Here is a 15,109-nt window from a genome sequence, read left to right as displayed (position 1 = left end):
TTTAACTCTGGTTGCTCCTGGGTTATTTCTCTGCTGGAGTGGCCATTTTTATTCTGGGAGAAAAACCCTGGACATCTGAACACTCATGGTTTCTCCTGGGAAAGCAGTGACTCTCCCAGGAGAAACTGAATGTCTGTATGAGACTCAAGATGGGTCTTCTCCTAGCTCCTTTATTTATAAATCATGCTAATTATGACGGCTTTACAGTGATAGCCATGAACAGACCAGGAGATAGACCCTGTGCCCTGGCATTGTCTTGCTAATGTTTTAGCAACACCTTGGAGGCCTCACCTTCTAGCAGACATCTTTCCCTCTTTTTGTAGTTTTAATAAAGTCTCTGCTTCCAATCAAGTTACCCCTTTCCTCCTCGTTCCTGGAAGCTAGCACCAGGCTGGGTTGAGCTGCCAGAAGTGTGATGAGAAGGGAGTTTTGAGGCCTTTGAAGATTGCACGTGGAGAATATACCAGTTGACACATCTCCCAGGAGGAGAGGAAGGTTTGAAGGAAGGTTCAGCACTGATGGGGCAACTAGTTGGTGGAAGTGGTAAAATAGAGTACAGCTCCATGGGTCCCTGGGTGGTGGCTGGCAATTGGTTGTCTTATACAGTCATTGGAATCTGATTAGTTTCTTTTGTTATCCAGTGTGTATAATGAATGAAACTATCCTAGCACGCTTCAGACATGAAACCCCTGCATGTTTTCCTTCTGGCAGCTGGTCTAATCAGCCGGCTAACATTACAGGCTCTCTGGTCATGCCTGCCAGTCACTTCCTTAGGTTTAATAAGTACCATGTGCAAGAAACCAGAGACAAAGTCAAACCATGCGGGTCTGGGACCTGGCCGGCCGAGCTACTTGCCACAGAATCTGGCTAACACATCATGCATCTCTTCTGCATTGGGTCCTTGCCTTGAGACTTCCCAGCTCCCTCAGAGCTGTTGACTTCCTTTCTCAGAGGCAGCAAAGCTCAAGCAAGCAGCTCATTGACCTGCAGTTGTTGTCCCTGCCATCAGCCTGCCCGTGAATGGGTGAGAAGATAGCTTTGTTCCCTCTACTGTAGCCCCTGTCTCTGAATAAAGCCAGGGCATTGCGAGTGGAAATTATTTGTAATAGCCTGATGCACTAAATTTAGTGCTCAGAGGATTAAGTAGTCACCAGGAAATTGGTTTACACTGGGTATGTCTACACGGGCACATTTACTGTGTAGTAATTTAGGTTACTGCACACTAACTGAAAATTACTGCACAGTACAGGTGTGCATCTACACATGCATGCCCGTACTGCCCAGTAATGATGGTGACTTGCACTGACTGGGCATAAATTTGATCCCTGAATGACTCCTGAGGTTCCTTCCAACCCTCATATTCTATGTATATGTATTTGTGTGTAATATATCCACCCACATGTGTATGTATTTGTGTGTGCAATGTGTGTAATCTATGCACAGGTGCATATACATATATATAATGTGTGTGTGTGTATACAGATGTTGATGTATACATATAAGTACATACATACATGTGTGTATGAAAACATACGCTATCAAGGAAGGGCCAACCTGTGTGTGTGTATATGTAATATATAGAGAGATATTACACACAGCTACGGCTGATCTCCACAGGGTTGGGGAGTGATGGGCACCCCTTTCCCCCACACCTTGCTGTCCAGACCCCTGGGTCTGTAGAGAGCCTTGGGCAGCAGGGGGAAATGGTGCCCAGAAGATGCTTAACACCTGTCCTTTGACTGAGAGAATACCCCCCACTTCTCCTTCCCCATTCCTCCGTGTCCCTCGCCTTGGCTCAACTTGTCTAGGGCTTCCAGCCCTCCTTCCTGAGGCTGCTTCATGCTTTTGGTGACTGCACAGACCTTGCAGCTCTGCTCTGCCAACCCACTCACAGGTCCCCTTTTTTTCTGCAGGGCATTTTCCAGACCGTGTTCATCGGCCACGACTGGGGTGGCTCTGTGGTGTGGAACATGTCTCTCTTCTACCCAGAGCGAGTGAAGTAAGTCTCCTTGTGATCTCTCACCTAGTCATTAGCCTTAGAGGGAGTTCTGGAGCTCTCTGACCCACCCCCGTTCCTGCCCCGTCCATCCCTAATCGTTCCTGAAACAGGATAATTTTGAAACACATTGCTAAGGAAATGCCCCTGCTATCACCATCATTTTTTTGCTAGGTTATATCTCATTGGCCCAGCTAACATTGAATTTTGAAAATATTACTTGAAATGCATTTTTTCAGCCTGAAAAATGACTCTTGTCATCTTATTCACCAGTTCTTCCCCCCTGTTTCCCATGTGTCAGTTGTTCTGACTCTCTTGAGGGATAAAAGGGATTTTGGTGACTGGTGACTGTGCAGAAGTGACACGCATCCGAGACCTGGCTGGATTCTCCGTCCCTCTGAGTGGCTTCCTGTTAAATAACTATTGCTTTGCTAAGGAAACGCATTAGCGTTGTTTGAATACTGTCCTACTAGTTTCTTTGACAAAGAAAAGTATTCAGCCTGGTGCCACTTGATGAATTTGATGTCAGTCAGTTGCTTGCTCCTGGCTAGACCTCCAGACCAGTGTACCCCCGAGCTGCATCCTGCCCATGGAGCAGAGTCCTCTGGCCTGAAAAGGGTCCAAAAAGTTGGTGATACAGGAGAAGTAGCAGTGTTTATTGCCCTGACTCCAGGAGATAATTATTGTCTCCACTGCTTCCCTGATGCTAAATTTTTGGACCCATGGGGAGGCTGGATGACACGGCCCCATGTGCCACATTGAGCCAGGGTGTGGGTCTGGATCTAATGGTTCACAGGACAGATCTGGCATGTAGGGTTGGTTTGTGCACCATGTCTAGCCCATGAACTGGCTGCACCCCGCTCATCCAGCCCATGCCCTGGGAAGGTCGAGCACCCTTTTAAGCATCAGCTCTTTGAAGCAGAGCTGTGCTAGGTGATGCTGATGCTGGGGAAAGCTGGCCAGCTGTGAAGGCAGGCTTGCTATTTAGGCATAAGTATGGTACAAACGTTATAATAAGCTGCCTCTTTGCATTATCCTGCGCGTCTGCTGTACCATCTCTCCTGGATACACTAATGGGCTCCTTTCCACTTCTGACCCTCCATTAATGCTCTGCATCAGAGATGTTTTTCTTGAGGCTACAGCTGTCCCTGCTGATCTTGGCCAAGTGTGGGAGCTGCCTGCCGAGCTGGCAGGGGAAGGCGTGGAAGGCGGTGGTAGATGCTGAGGGTTTGCTGATGTTATTGTAGCATGTGGGAGTCCTAAGCAAGGACCAGGCAACTTGGTGAGAGGGCAGGGTGCAAGGAACATATTGGAGGCCTTGGCGTAGGTGCTTCTGTCTTGTAGACATCCTCCATTATATAAAGATTGGAACTTTGGGTAACCTTGTAGATAAACTTTGGGTAACCTTATAGAGAAATAGGCTTGCAAGGCCAGCATCCATATTTTTACTAATGTAAATGCTGATTTAGGGGTTCACACAAAGCAACTGAAACCCATGACTATAAAGAAGAGCAAGCATTGTTCAGAGCAGTAGCTGGACTGATAACTTGTGAGGCCATCCTAGTTCAAGAGTTGTTAAGAATTTGTCCTAAATTCCTTGCTGTGCTGAGGTGGGGAGGTCTTTATGATCAACCCCTTGCATTGCCATAGACCTGATCAGGTTGTAGATAGATGCATGTCATTAATGATTGTATGGAAGTGATTTGTAAACCCAGGGGAAGTGGAGAATTGTGAACCTGAGCTGTGGAAGAACAGAGCAAGATCCCGGCCTACACCCATCTTCCTAGGTGTTAGTATTTCTTTGCATTTCCATTGCCTGGTCCAAATGCTAGTCACACTCATGTTTAGCTCTCCAGTGAAGTGATGCTCTTGAGAAGAGACAAGTGCACTCTCTCTTTATTCTGACAAAGTAATCTTCCTTTGTCCCAGTTTGGGAATAAAACACTTCCTGTCCCAGAGGGGCACAGTCTTGACAATCTAACACATGGATAATGGAGCCTGGGACCCTCAGCTGAGTACAAGTAGGTAGGAGCTAACCTCTAGTTAGTGCTGGGATGTCCGGGTGAGGATGTGCCCTTGCAGATGAAGACAAATAGCTTATACTCCTCAAGGGATGAAATAACTGAAGCCCTGGGCTAGCACAATGTGCTTTGCAGCAGATTTGCTTTGCTGGTGACCGTTTGGGGTCTGGGGCTCTTTCTTCCAGTCTTCCCCCTCCCTGGGAAGCAGCACCTCCCCCAACAGGAGATGATCTGGACATATCCATGTGCCAACTAAATGTTGCCCTGTTTAGGCCAACTTGGCTCTGGTGTTTCTCCTGTCTGAGAACGCAGCCCATGTGCTCGCTGTGCCCCATGCGTGCAGCAGTCTCCACTCACTGTCCGGCTCCTTGCTGCCATCCCAGCACAGAAGGCAGCTCTGCTGGCTTTTGAAAGGGCAAACCTCCCCCCACCCAATTAAGGAAAAAGGGTTATAAATTCCAAATATGTCGCTCAGGTGCGACAGCTGGAAACACCTGCCTCTCCTTTCCTTGCTTCTGCTCTGCTTTCCTCCCCATGTACCTGCTGCTCCAACTCCAGCATGCAGATTCCCAGGCTGAGTGAAGTTTGAGTGTCTCTGATGCCTCTGCCCCAATCCCTTTTTCCTGCGTTACAGAGCCGTGGCTTCGCTGAACACTCCCTACAAATCTGCAGACCCCAACGTGGATATCATGGAGGCCATCAAAGCCCATCCAGCCTTTGATTACCAGCTATTTTTCCAGAAGCCGGTGAGTACAAACAAATGATACCTCTGCTAAGTGTGCTGGTTGGGCTCTATTCATTTCCCTGACCATACCAGATGGTTGGAGGTTTGCAGAGGGGGGCGATCCTAATTCTTATTTTAAGAAAATGTAGTTTAAAAAGGTTCAGTGAATGGAAGCTGCATTAAAGTGACGGAGTTTGTTGAAGTGAATGGAATGAAGATTTTATGCTAGCTGACGACCTAACTTCTAGTCTCGTGGGTGGAGCAAAAAGGTGAGGACCTGCTTGCACGGTGCAGTGTTTATGGGTGTCTCCATTGGAAATGTCCGTGCCTTGATTTTCCAGTTTACCACTGATGCTGGGGCTTATGCTGGCTGGTATGCTGCCTCCAACAGAGGTGGTTCGAAGCAAGATTCACCTACTCTTGTCTTCAGTCCCACATCTTGAGAGACTCAAGAGATCCCAGGACCCACTTCCAGCGTAGCAAGGCAGCTGGTTTAAGCTCCTAGCTCATGTGCAGCACGCCCCCTCCACTTTGGCCACTAGGCATTTGAAAGTCTGTTCATGGTACATGGATGGGTTCTGGCCTCTAAGGTGCCCAAGTGTGACTCCATTCCAGCCTGCTCAAGTCCCTGGAAAAATATTAGCCCATCTACTTCTGCAGTGTGCCATCATCTGACCCTTCAGACGTAAGTCACGCAGTGGTGAGGAGGAGGAATTCCCTCTTGCACAAAGTGTTTTTTGTTTTTGCCTAAGTCCATGTATGTGTCTATTGGATCAAAGAGGACTGGCCCCAAGGATGTAGAAATCATCATCTAATAATGGAAGGAGCCACGGGGCTTCCTCAAGGATCCTGAACTCAGGAGCTTGCATGTGAGCTTTTGAAGAGCCTCCCAAGTAGCTAGTTCCTGCTATCACTTTTGAAGCCAATGGGGCTTTTGCTGGAAAATGCTATGCAGGCATTACAGCTTACAGGGCATCATGGGGTTTTAAGTGGGGGTTATGTATATGCAACAACAGTCTTGGACATAGGCAGCGGTCATAAAAGGAGGTGACAGGCATGGGCTGTAATGGTGACAAGGCCAAGAGGCTAGGAAAGGGTTTTGATGGCCTTTTGGAGCACAGACAAAGCCTGGAAAGCTTGAGAGGCTGTGACAGAGGAGCAAATCCACACTGGGCTAAGGTTTTTCTATGCCCTAATCTATCTTCTGGTCCAGTGCAGCTGGTAGGTGCCCTGTTGTGGCAGTCATGACATGTATGTTGTGATCCCCATGACACATGTGTTGCATTTATTTCCTGGCTGCTAGGCCAGACTTCAATAAGGGCAGGTGTACCACACCCTGGTAAGCATTTTCTAGCCCCTGGTCTTCAGTGTGGGGCTGTGAACAGGTCTGACCAGGCAGGGATGGGGACTGTGCTCTTACTCTGTCACCTCTTTGCAAGTGTGTGGCTTTACAATTCATTGCACCTCACAGCAGGGGCGACCAGTCAGGCTGAGTTGGTTGAGGGTCTCTTTCAGACCCTAGGAGGGAGTACATGAGAAGTACAAATACTGTTTTTGGAGCTGCACTTGGTCACGGCCCGCTGGTGGGAGCAGAATGAACTGCTTTGGACAGGGGTCATATGGAGAAGGTGGTGCAAGGATGCTTGATTTTCAGCCAAAGCGATGCTCTCGCGGCCTGGGGACAGAACACAGCCATGCCAGAGTACGTCTTTGCTTTCTGGAGATGGGAGGCCAAACATGAGAAGCAAAAATGCTGTTTGGAGCATAGCTCCAAACACAGCTAGGTCAGCTAGACAGCTGTTTGCCCACGTGTGTTGCACGCTTCTTGCCTCTACTATAATATCTTCCATCATGGGATAAATGAAGAAGTAGAACAGTGTAACCTGGCACTAATGGCCTGGCACATGCAAGACCCATGTCTAGTGGTTTTTCAACCTTGTTAGACTCAAGGCACCTCTGCAAAAATGCCAGCTCTGAGCTTCCACTCATTTTTTGACTGCAGAAAAATCCTAGTGCAATTTTGCTGTTGCAGAGGCCTTGACCAGCCCCGAGCAGGGCAGGAGGGTTTGGGCATGGTAGATTCCTATGGGAAATCTCTGGATTTACCTTGTGAATTATGTACAGGTGTCTGTACACCTAACAGTGCTGGTAGTGTTCAGCATCCCATTGCATCCTTCAGAGGATTTCGTTGCACCCCCAGATGCTGCAGCCTCCTGGCTGGAATCCTGTCTTCATCCATGCTCTGCTTTGCCATTTGACCCGCGAATCCCCCATAGATAAATGACCTCCTTCCCCGATTGTCACGGGGGTACCAGCACTGCCCACCCTCTCTCATGGGCTCTGAGACCACTCATTACATTCCTGGTCTGGCACAGACTTTCCCTGTTGTCTTGGCTTAGTCAGTTCACAGTTGCCTCAGTTTTTACATGTTTCTAAAAGAAACAGGGATACCGATTGCATTTTGTATGGAAAGCACTTTTCCCTCCATCACCTGCTGGCCAGCTGTGGTTTGGTGGCCTCTCCTGCCTGCCTTGCCTGAGTTTTGAGTCAAAACCCTAACAGTGGAGTCGCAGCATGTGCTTAATCAGTTGTTTTGAGCTTTCTGCTTAGTTTCCTAGTGAGCTGGGATCTATACAGTGGACCAGGTCTGCATTTGTCCCATGGGGAGTTGGCGAAAGACTTGGAAGCGGTGGAAACTGCTGAAGTGTGTTGCCTGTTGGAGCTTTTTCTGGCACTGCTCTGCCTGTGCTGTGGACATGCTTGGGTCCCTGTGGGCATTAGCAGATCAGCAGTCTTTAGCATCAGTGTCAAGTCGTGTCCACACACTTGCCATAAACCCACCTGGGGTTGCGCAGATGTGAGTAGGCCTTGGCATGTCACGGCTCCAGACTGGCCACCTGTTCCTCATCACTGGACTGGGCAGTGAATTATTAATAATTGGCTGCTAATGGGAAGTGCATGGTAGCACTGTGTCCAGGCAGAGAGATGGAAATGGTCTGGTCTTTGACACAAAGCGGTGTGTTGGGCTTCGTGCACCCCAGCTGTTTCCCTCCCAAGATTTGCCTACGATGCACCCATCAGATCGAATCATGCGGTGGTGTTGCAACGGGCATGCTAAGATGAGACCTGAAGCCTGCGAGGGCTTGAATCTGGACTGTGCTGGGAGTCGTGTTGGTGGGACAATGTGCAGGAAGTAGAAGGGGAAGGAACAATTTTAGTCTCTAGGCCAATCTTGTCTGCAGTGATGCTATATCAGAGCATCTGATGGAGGGGGCTGTGGCTCACAAAAGCTTATGCATCACTGATTCAGGATATAAGGTGCACCTCTACCCTGCCTTCTGCCTGGCTTCAGCCTAACACAACTAAGTGCCTCTCTAATCACTGACACAGGAAGACTGGGCCCAGAAAGCATCGCTCTGTGAACTTCTGTCTTTCATAGTTTGTAGGGTCGGAAGGGACCTGAGCAGATCATCTAGTCCGACCCCCTGCCATGGCAGGAAAGAGTACTGGGGTCAAACTACCCCAGCAAGATGTTCATGTCTTTGATCTGGTGCTTGGCTCTTTGGGTTGAAGCTGGTCGCCCCCATTCCCTTGGGGCTGATGTTTCATCTCCTTTCATTGAAGAAAGCTAACGGCATCTAGGGCTGCATTGGGAGGAGCGGTGCCAGCAGATGGAGGGCAGAGATTCTTCCCCTCTGTTCTGCACTGGGGAGGCCACATCTGGAGTCCTGTGTCCAGCTGTGGGCCCCCCACAACAGAAAGGATGTGGACACATTGGAGAGAGTCCAGTGGAGGGCAGTGAAAATGGTTGTGGGCTGGAGGACAGGGCTGGTGAGAAGAGGCTGAGGGAACTGGGCTGATTGAGTCTGCAGAAGAGAAGACCAAGGGAGATTGAATAGCAGCCTCCACCTCCCTGCAGGGGGTTGCACAGAGGATGGAGCTGGGCTGGTCTCAGTGGGAGCAGACGACAGGACAAGGAGCAATGGGCTCAAGCTGCATCAAGGAAAGTTGAGGTTGGATATTAGGAAAAACTTTCTCACTAGGAGGGTGGTGAAGCACTGGGGCAGATTACCCAGAGAGGTGGTGCACTCTCCATCCTCAGAGGTGTTGAAGACCTGCGTAGACAAAGCCTTGGCTGGGATGATGTAGTTGGGGCTGGTCCTGCTTGGAGCAGGGGGTTGGACTAGATGTAACCTCTCGAGGTCCCTTCAACCCTCATTTTCTGTGATTCTCCTGGTCTTTCTTCTCTTTCCTCATACCTGCTTCGCAGGCCTGGGTTCTCTCCCAGCATCCCTGGGTACGGCGCCTGGCTCTCCTGTTCCCCCATGCTGGACTTCCCTCTCCTGCTGGGATTGGATCCTTACTTCCCGTCTCCCTAGGGTGTCTCTAAAGAAACATCTAAGCTCCTTCCATGTCCTAGTTCCCGGCTCCTGTTGCTCCTCATTCCTTCCAGCTCCCAGCGACTGCAGGAAAAATCACAATTTCCCAGCATTTCTTGGAGCGTGGTTTGCCAGTGGCTGATGGGATAGGGAGCCAGGGCTTTTTGGTTTGGTCCTGGGCTCTGCTGCTAAATCCAGGTGCGAACAGATGAAACCATCCTACTGCTTCAAAGGCAGCGATGCGCATACTGCCAAAATGGTTTAATCTGTCCTCTCTATCCCATGGTAAGTGGAAGTCAAACTGGTACAAATTAGGATGCGTTTCATTTTTGGGGTAAATCAGTGAAGCTGTGACAGATGTCATAGGTAATACCTCCACTGATGCATGCTCAAAAGTGGCAAGTACATTCCCCTAAAGCAACGTGGTTGGTCTCTCTGCTCCCTCACTTGGGCAAGGTCCTCAACCTCTTCGTGCCTTGGTTTGCATGGCTAAATACATGAGGATAACGCCCCCCTTTCCTACCAGAGCATGGAGGCATTTCCCCCACCAAAGCTTGCAGTTCACAATACCCCTTGCAGGAGGCGCTGAGGTAGCCACGCAGGCTCCCCCCACGTCCCCTATGCCTGGCACATGCTGCAGCCGCCCTTAAGGCCCCAAGCACGTGTGACAGGCACGATTGATCTCCCCGCGCCGCGCCGGGCTGCGGTAGGCAGGTTGCTCCCATGCTGCTCACTTCTGAACAGCTGGAGCGTTAGAGCCTGTCACTTGCTATTTATCCACGCTCCGCGCTGACGAACGATTGTGTTGTGCAGAACCAAACGAACTGCCTGGCAGGCCCTTCCTCGGTGCGGTTATTCAGGTGCTTGTAGTCTGAGCCCTCAGTGTTGGTGCACTGGGGAAGGGGCCAATCTCCGGCAGGGTGACAGGCGCCCCAGCCCTGCACAGGGTTGCTGAAAAGCAGCACTGCCTTGGAGAGGTGACAGGGCTGAAGCCCCTTTCTTTGAGCCGTCGGCTCTATGCCAGACGCCCTTGAACTCATGAGTGCAAGCCCCCGCTTCAATGACATGCTGGGAGAAAGGACTTCCTTGTGTTGGTTTTAAACTGGCTGCCTGCTTGTTTCATTTTGTGACTCCCTAGTTCTTGCATGGTAAGAGACAGTCAATAATACACCCCTCTTGACTTTCTTCACCATTTACTATGTTGTAAACCCTTCTCCGGTCTCCCCTCGAGCATTACAAGAAATAATGGCCACAAGCTAGAAGAGAGCAGATTTAGATTGGATATTAGGAGGAACTTCTTCACAGTTAGAGCGGCCAAGGTCTGGAACAGGCTCCCAAGGGAGGTGGTGCTCTCCCCTACCCTGGGGGTCTTCAAGAGGAGGTTAGAGAGGCATCTGACTGGGGTCATCTGAAGCCATCTTTCCTGCTTATGCAGGGGGTCGGACTCGATGATCTATTGAGGTCCCTTCCGACCCTAGCATCTATGAATCTATGAATCTTTTCTACACTGAACAGGCCTGGCCTCTTTAGCCTCATATAGAAACCACCGTAGGGATAATCATCTTTTTTGCCCTTCTCTGGACCTTCTCTAGTTCTTCCACATCCTTTTTGAGTTGTGGGATCCAGCCTTGTATTCACCTCACCAAATGCCAGGGCTCCTTGGCTCTCCCCAGCATGGACAGGAGGAGAGAGAGAGACCCCCCGCCCTATCCCTGTAAATCCTTCTTTCCCCTATCTTCGGTGCACGTGTGACCACTGCACAACCCAGTATCCCCACTGGGCTTGCTGGGGGAGAGACCTTGTGGCTTGACGCTGGTGTTTGCTGGCCTGATACGTTGTCACTGCCGGTGGTGCGGTGCAATGCAGCAAGATAATTGCCCAGTGCTGAACTAATTAATCTTTTCCTTCTCTTTTCTCCTGCGAGCATTTGGCTTCTTCACAAACAAATTGCTCCTGGAATTGGCGCTTTGTTTTTGCTGATGGCTCGAGACATCAAAAGCGGAACCGAAGGGCCAGAGCCATTAGATATATTGCACTGGGGGTCTGCCCAACCAAGAGCCAGCTCAGACAGCCAGTCCCCTGGGTCTGGGACTGACTTCTGGAGGAGGTTGGGACAAGGTGGGTGGATGGCGTTAGGTGATGGATAGGGGCCAGGGCTTGGACCAGGAGACCTTCACAGCCCCTTCCAGCCCTATGAGTCTGTGATAAGATTGCAGCTGCCAGAGGTGTTTGTGTTGCTCTGCTCAGTGCCTCTCTGGGATATGACTGAGTCTCAGTCCTTGAGGGTGGATACATGTGCTACCAGACTGCTTCCCTGCCTGGCTCCTTAGCTGCCACTCTCGTTCTCCTTTCAGGGTTACAGCAGATGACTAGGAGCCAGGACTCCTGGATTGTCTGGTGTGGCTTGACTTCTCTCTCCACCTTGGGTTAACTCTATATCAGGGATATATCGCCATGCTGTACAGTGGAAATTGTGGGTCAGGGAGCTGCAGAAACATGGAGGAGGACGCTAGCAGAATTGAACCACCCTCTCAGCCTGGGATATGGCTCCTCTTAAGGGCCCACAAACCTGTTATTACAAAGGAATTTACCCTGGATTTTAATCCATAGTAAATTGATTCTGGAGTAAGGAGCAGACACATGAGCAGTATCTCCCAAGTTAGATGCTCACTATAGGTGCTAGTACAGCACCTAGCCACTAAGGGGTGAGTTAGCCATTTTGCATTGAGCAAACAGCTGTCCCAGGATAAAACACAGACATGTAGTATGGAAGCTACTGAGCACGTCTACACATGATGCTTTAATGTGCATTAGCCTAAATTAATGCAGATTAAGGGAATGTGTCTACATATGTGTACCCTAATGCACATTAAAAATGGCAAAATTTAAGCTATTCGCACTTAAATTTGATACCCGCAAAGACAGGTATCAAATTTAGGCGCAGATAGTTAAAGCACATTAATGCACATGTAGACATGTTAAAGTGCGTTAACAATGTGCGTGTGGACTGACTTGGGGCCATCTTGAGTCTCAAGTCAGTCTACACGCAATGTGTTTTAACGCCCGCGCATGTAGGCGCCTGCCTAAACCTGCTTAATGTGCATTAAGCTAATGTGCATTAAATTTAGGCGCTCTTAAATGCACGTGTAAACACACCCAGTGTGTGTTACTTGGGTAGTTTGATCCTGGATTTGAGTGATTTGCTCCATAATAAAGAGTGTTTGCATGTGTGTCTGCCTCACTCTGATTAGGCAGTAGTCAGTTTACTCCAGAGTAAGCATGTCATGTGTCTGATCCCTGATTGGGTTGGAGGAACAGGATCCTGTCTTCCACACTGTCTCCATCCCCCCTAAACTGTTTCATGTGCCTTTTTTAACCAATCACTGCACAGCCAGCTGTCCTTGGCACTATGGACCAGGTCTCACCAGGTAACCCAGAGATTCAGCAGCTCCATAATCCATTTCCCAAAGCCCTGATCTGTCGCCTTCTTAGACTAAGATTCCTCCATATTACCCCACTGATGCCTAGCACCGAGAAGACCTCTTCCCACAGAGGCCCATCAGCAATCTTGTTTGCACTGGTTGACTTTAAAGCAGCTGGTCTTTTATTTCCCTCTCAGGGGGTGGCCGAGGCCGAGCTGGAGGAGGACCTGGCTAGGACATTCAAGATCATGATCCGGTCCATCAAGAAGCAGGTAGGTCTGGACATGTGGCTGTGTAGGGAGGGGCCTGGGGGCAACTTCACGGGCAGCAAAGGCAGGGGATCCAATCCTGGCTTTCCTGAGACTAGTCCCTAGGGTTGCATCAGTAGACAGCCTTCTTTGTAGCCAAAGCTTCCCACTCGCAACCCAAAGGATGAACAGACAGGCAGGGAGGAAGAAGAGATGTGGTAATGCTGCTCCCTCTTGTGTCCCTTGGCTGGACATCCTAAGTATGAGAGTCACTTAAGTGCTGGTGCTGGTGACTTCCCCCGTCTCCTTCACCCTCTTTCCCACCTTCCCCTTCTCCCTGCTGCCCTCACCACCCAGTCAGGAGCTGGAAGCTCTGCTGAGGCATCTGGATCCAGAGGATGCCCATTTAATGCTGGAACGTACATTGCCAACAGTAGGCTTCAGAGTCAACACACTAGTGAAGTGAAGAGCATCTGCATTCACCCCACTCTTGGGGGTGATATTTTAGGCTCACTTTGGATGTAGACAGACAACAGTGTGTTGGCTTGCATCCATGTCCTGCCCTGATGTTCTCGCTGTCAGCGGCCTGGCCTCGTGGATAATGGGACAGACAATGCCTGGGACATACATCCCCCCCCAAAACTTTCTCCAAGGGCTTCCTGAGGTCTTTCAGTAGCTCTTCTGCAAGAACATCATCAATACAAATAACTTCATTAGCGTTGAACGGCAGCTCTAAATAGTCACTAGGCACTTCAGGGCAAAAACCTTCAATAGATCTCTCCTGAGTCTAAAAGGCAGCAGCTCCGCAGCTGCAATTCCAAGGTTGTTGCACTGGGAGGGGGAATATGTTTAAATCCCAGCTCCCTCCCTGCCTGGCCTTGAATTGCAAGGTCCTTGACTGTTGTGCTCTGTGTTATTGATGGAGACGGGCGGTAAAGCTGTTTACCTAAATCAAGGCACATACAGCCCATCACAGCTGCCCTGTGGGGGTCTCAGCCAGCTCCTGGCATCAATCCTGAGGAGGGCTGGGAATTGGTGCCAGCTCTCAGATCAGGATGAGGTGCCAGGAGGAAAGCAGGGGTACCTCTCTTTCCTCCTTTGTCCCAGCAGAAAGTAAGGTCCCTCCCAGGTGGCTCCAAGGGAGGATGGAGGGAGGCAGATCAGCTCCTACATGCACAGCTTGGCTTGGGTGGTCTCTCCTCTACATGCACCATCCAACATCCCGCAGGCTTGTAAGAGGAGCCTCTCTCCTGAACGGAGAGTGGAGAGCTATGGGCACGTTAACAAGAGCCAGCGCACTGCCTGCCTGATGCACCCGGGGTAATGGCAGTTCCTACCCTGAAGTTCCTGCCCTTGTTATCTGGCTTGGTCAGAGCAATTGATCTTGTTGTAGTGTCTCAGCCTGGCATGGGGAGCCCTGGCTGTCTGGGGCTGAGGCACTCAGCTATGTGCAGTGTGCCAAAGCAGTTGACTTTGAAAGAGCATTGAGCCCTGTGTGCTTGGACCTGCACCTCCTGCCCTGCTCTTGTCTGGGTTCGGTGGGTTAGGGAGCTCTGCTTCCCCAGCATGCTTTGGCCATTCGTTGGGCTAGGAGGGGCTGGGTGAGGTACACGAGGTCTGCGGGCCATGGAGGCACCTTGCTGTTAGCTCTGGGGGATGATCCCCTTGCCTTCTGAATGCAGGGGGCTGGACTTGATGTCCCAGCTGGCACCCTCCAGCCCATGTTCCCCTGAAATTCAAGGATGGGTCCCCAGCCCCTACATTTCTGTGGGCAGCCTTGCTTGGAGCTCTCATCATGCCCGTTATGGACACAAGTGGGACAGTAACAAGTGGGGGAGGAGAAGGAAATAACCTCCTGCCTGATGGGCCTGAACCCCCAGAGGGTCCTGATTGCCCTGGACCCCTTCGGCACCATCTCTCCTCTTTCCCAGGAGCTGCATGTGTGACCTCACAGGCTCCTTGTCCTTTGGACCAATTGTCTTTCAGCAGCTCTTTCACGCTCTGGTACAAGCTGTGAAACCTGTCTTCATTGCGCGAGGCTCTGTTTGCCCCACTGTGCAATTTGCCTCACTTCGCATGCATGCCAACGAGCTGCCTCATGGCTGGATTAGTTTCCAGCCCCATCTAGCTCCATTACCCGAAGGCCTTTGCTGGTAAATGCTGCATTTCCAAGCTGGTTAGGTTCTCGTTCAGGTGCAGCTGGTGTTTCATGGTTTGTAGGGTCAGAAGGGACCTGAGCAGATCATCGAGTCTGACCCCCTGCCATGGCAGGAAAGAGTACTGGGGTCAAACGACCCCAGCAAGGTGTACGTCTAGCCT

General features: G+C 50.3%; 1 protein-coding gene across 1 annotated transcript in view; it reads left to right on the top strand.

The window, feature by feature from the left end:
* EPHX2 (epoxide hydrolase 2) overlaps positions 1–15,109 on the top strand; it is a 78,256-nt gene that overhangs the window by 52,003 nt on the left and 11,144 nt on the right. Inside the window, exons 11-13 of the mRNA XM_019537262.1 lie at positions 1,914–1,999; positions 4,652–4,763; positions 12,740–12,814. Of these exons, the coding sequence (XP_019392807.1) occupies positions 1,914–1,999; positions 4,652–4,763; positions 12,740–12,814 (273 nt within the window). The remainder of the gene's footprint in view (positions 1–1,913; positions 2,000–4,651; positions 4,764–12,739; positions 12,815–15,109) is intronic.

The sequence above is a fragment of the Crocodylus porosus genome, unplaced genomic scaffold, assembly GCF_001723895.1.
Source record: "Crocodylus porosus isolate Cpor-Errol unplaced genomic scaffold, CroPor_comp1, whole genome shotgun sequence".
In the NCBI taxonomy this organism is placed as follows: domain Eukaryota; kingdom Metazoa; phylum Chordata; order Crocodylia; family Crocodylidae; genus Crocodylus; species Crocodylus porosus.
Note: the sequence above shows the minus strand (reverse complement) of the source record. Positions and strands in the feature narration are given on the sequence as shown.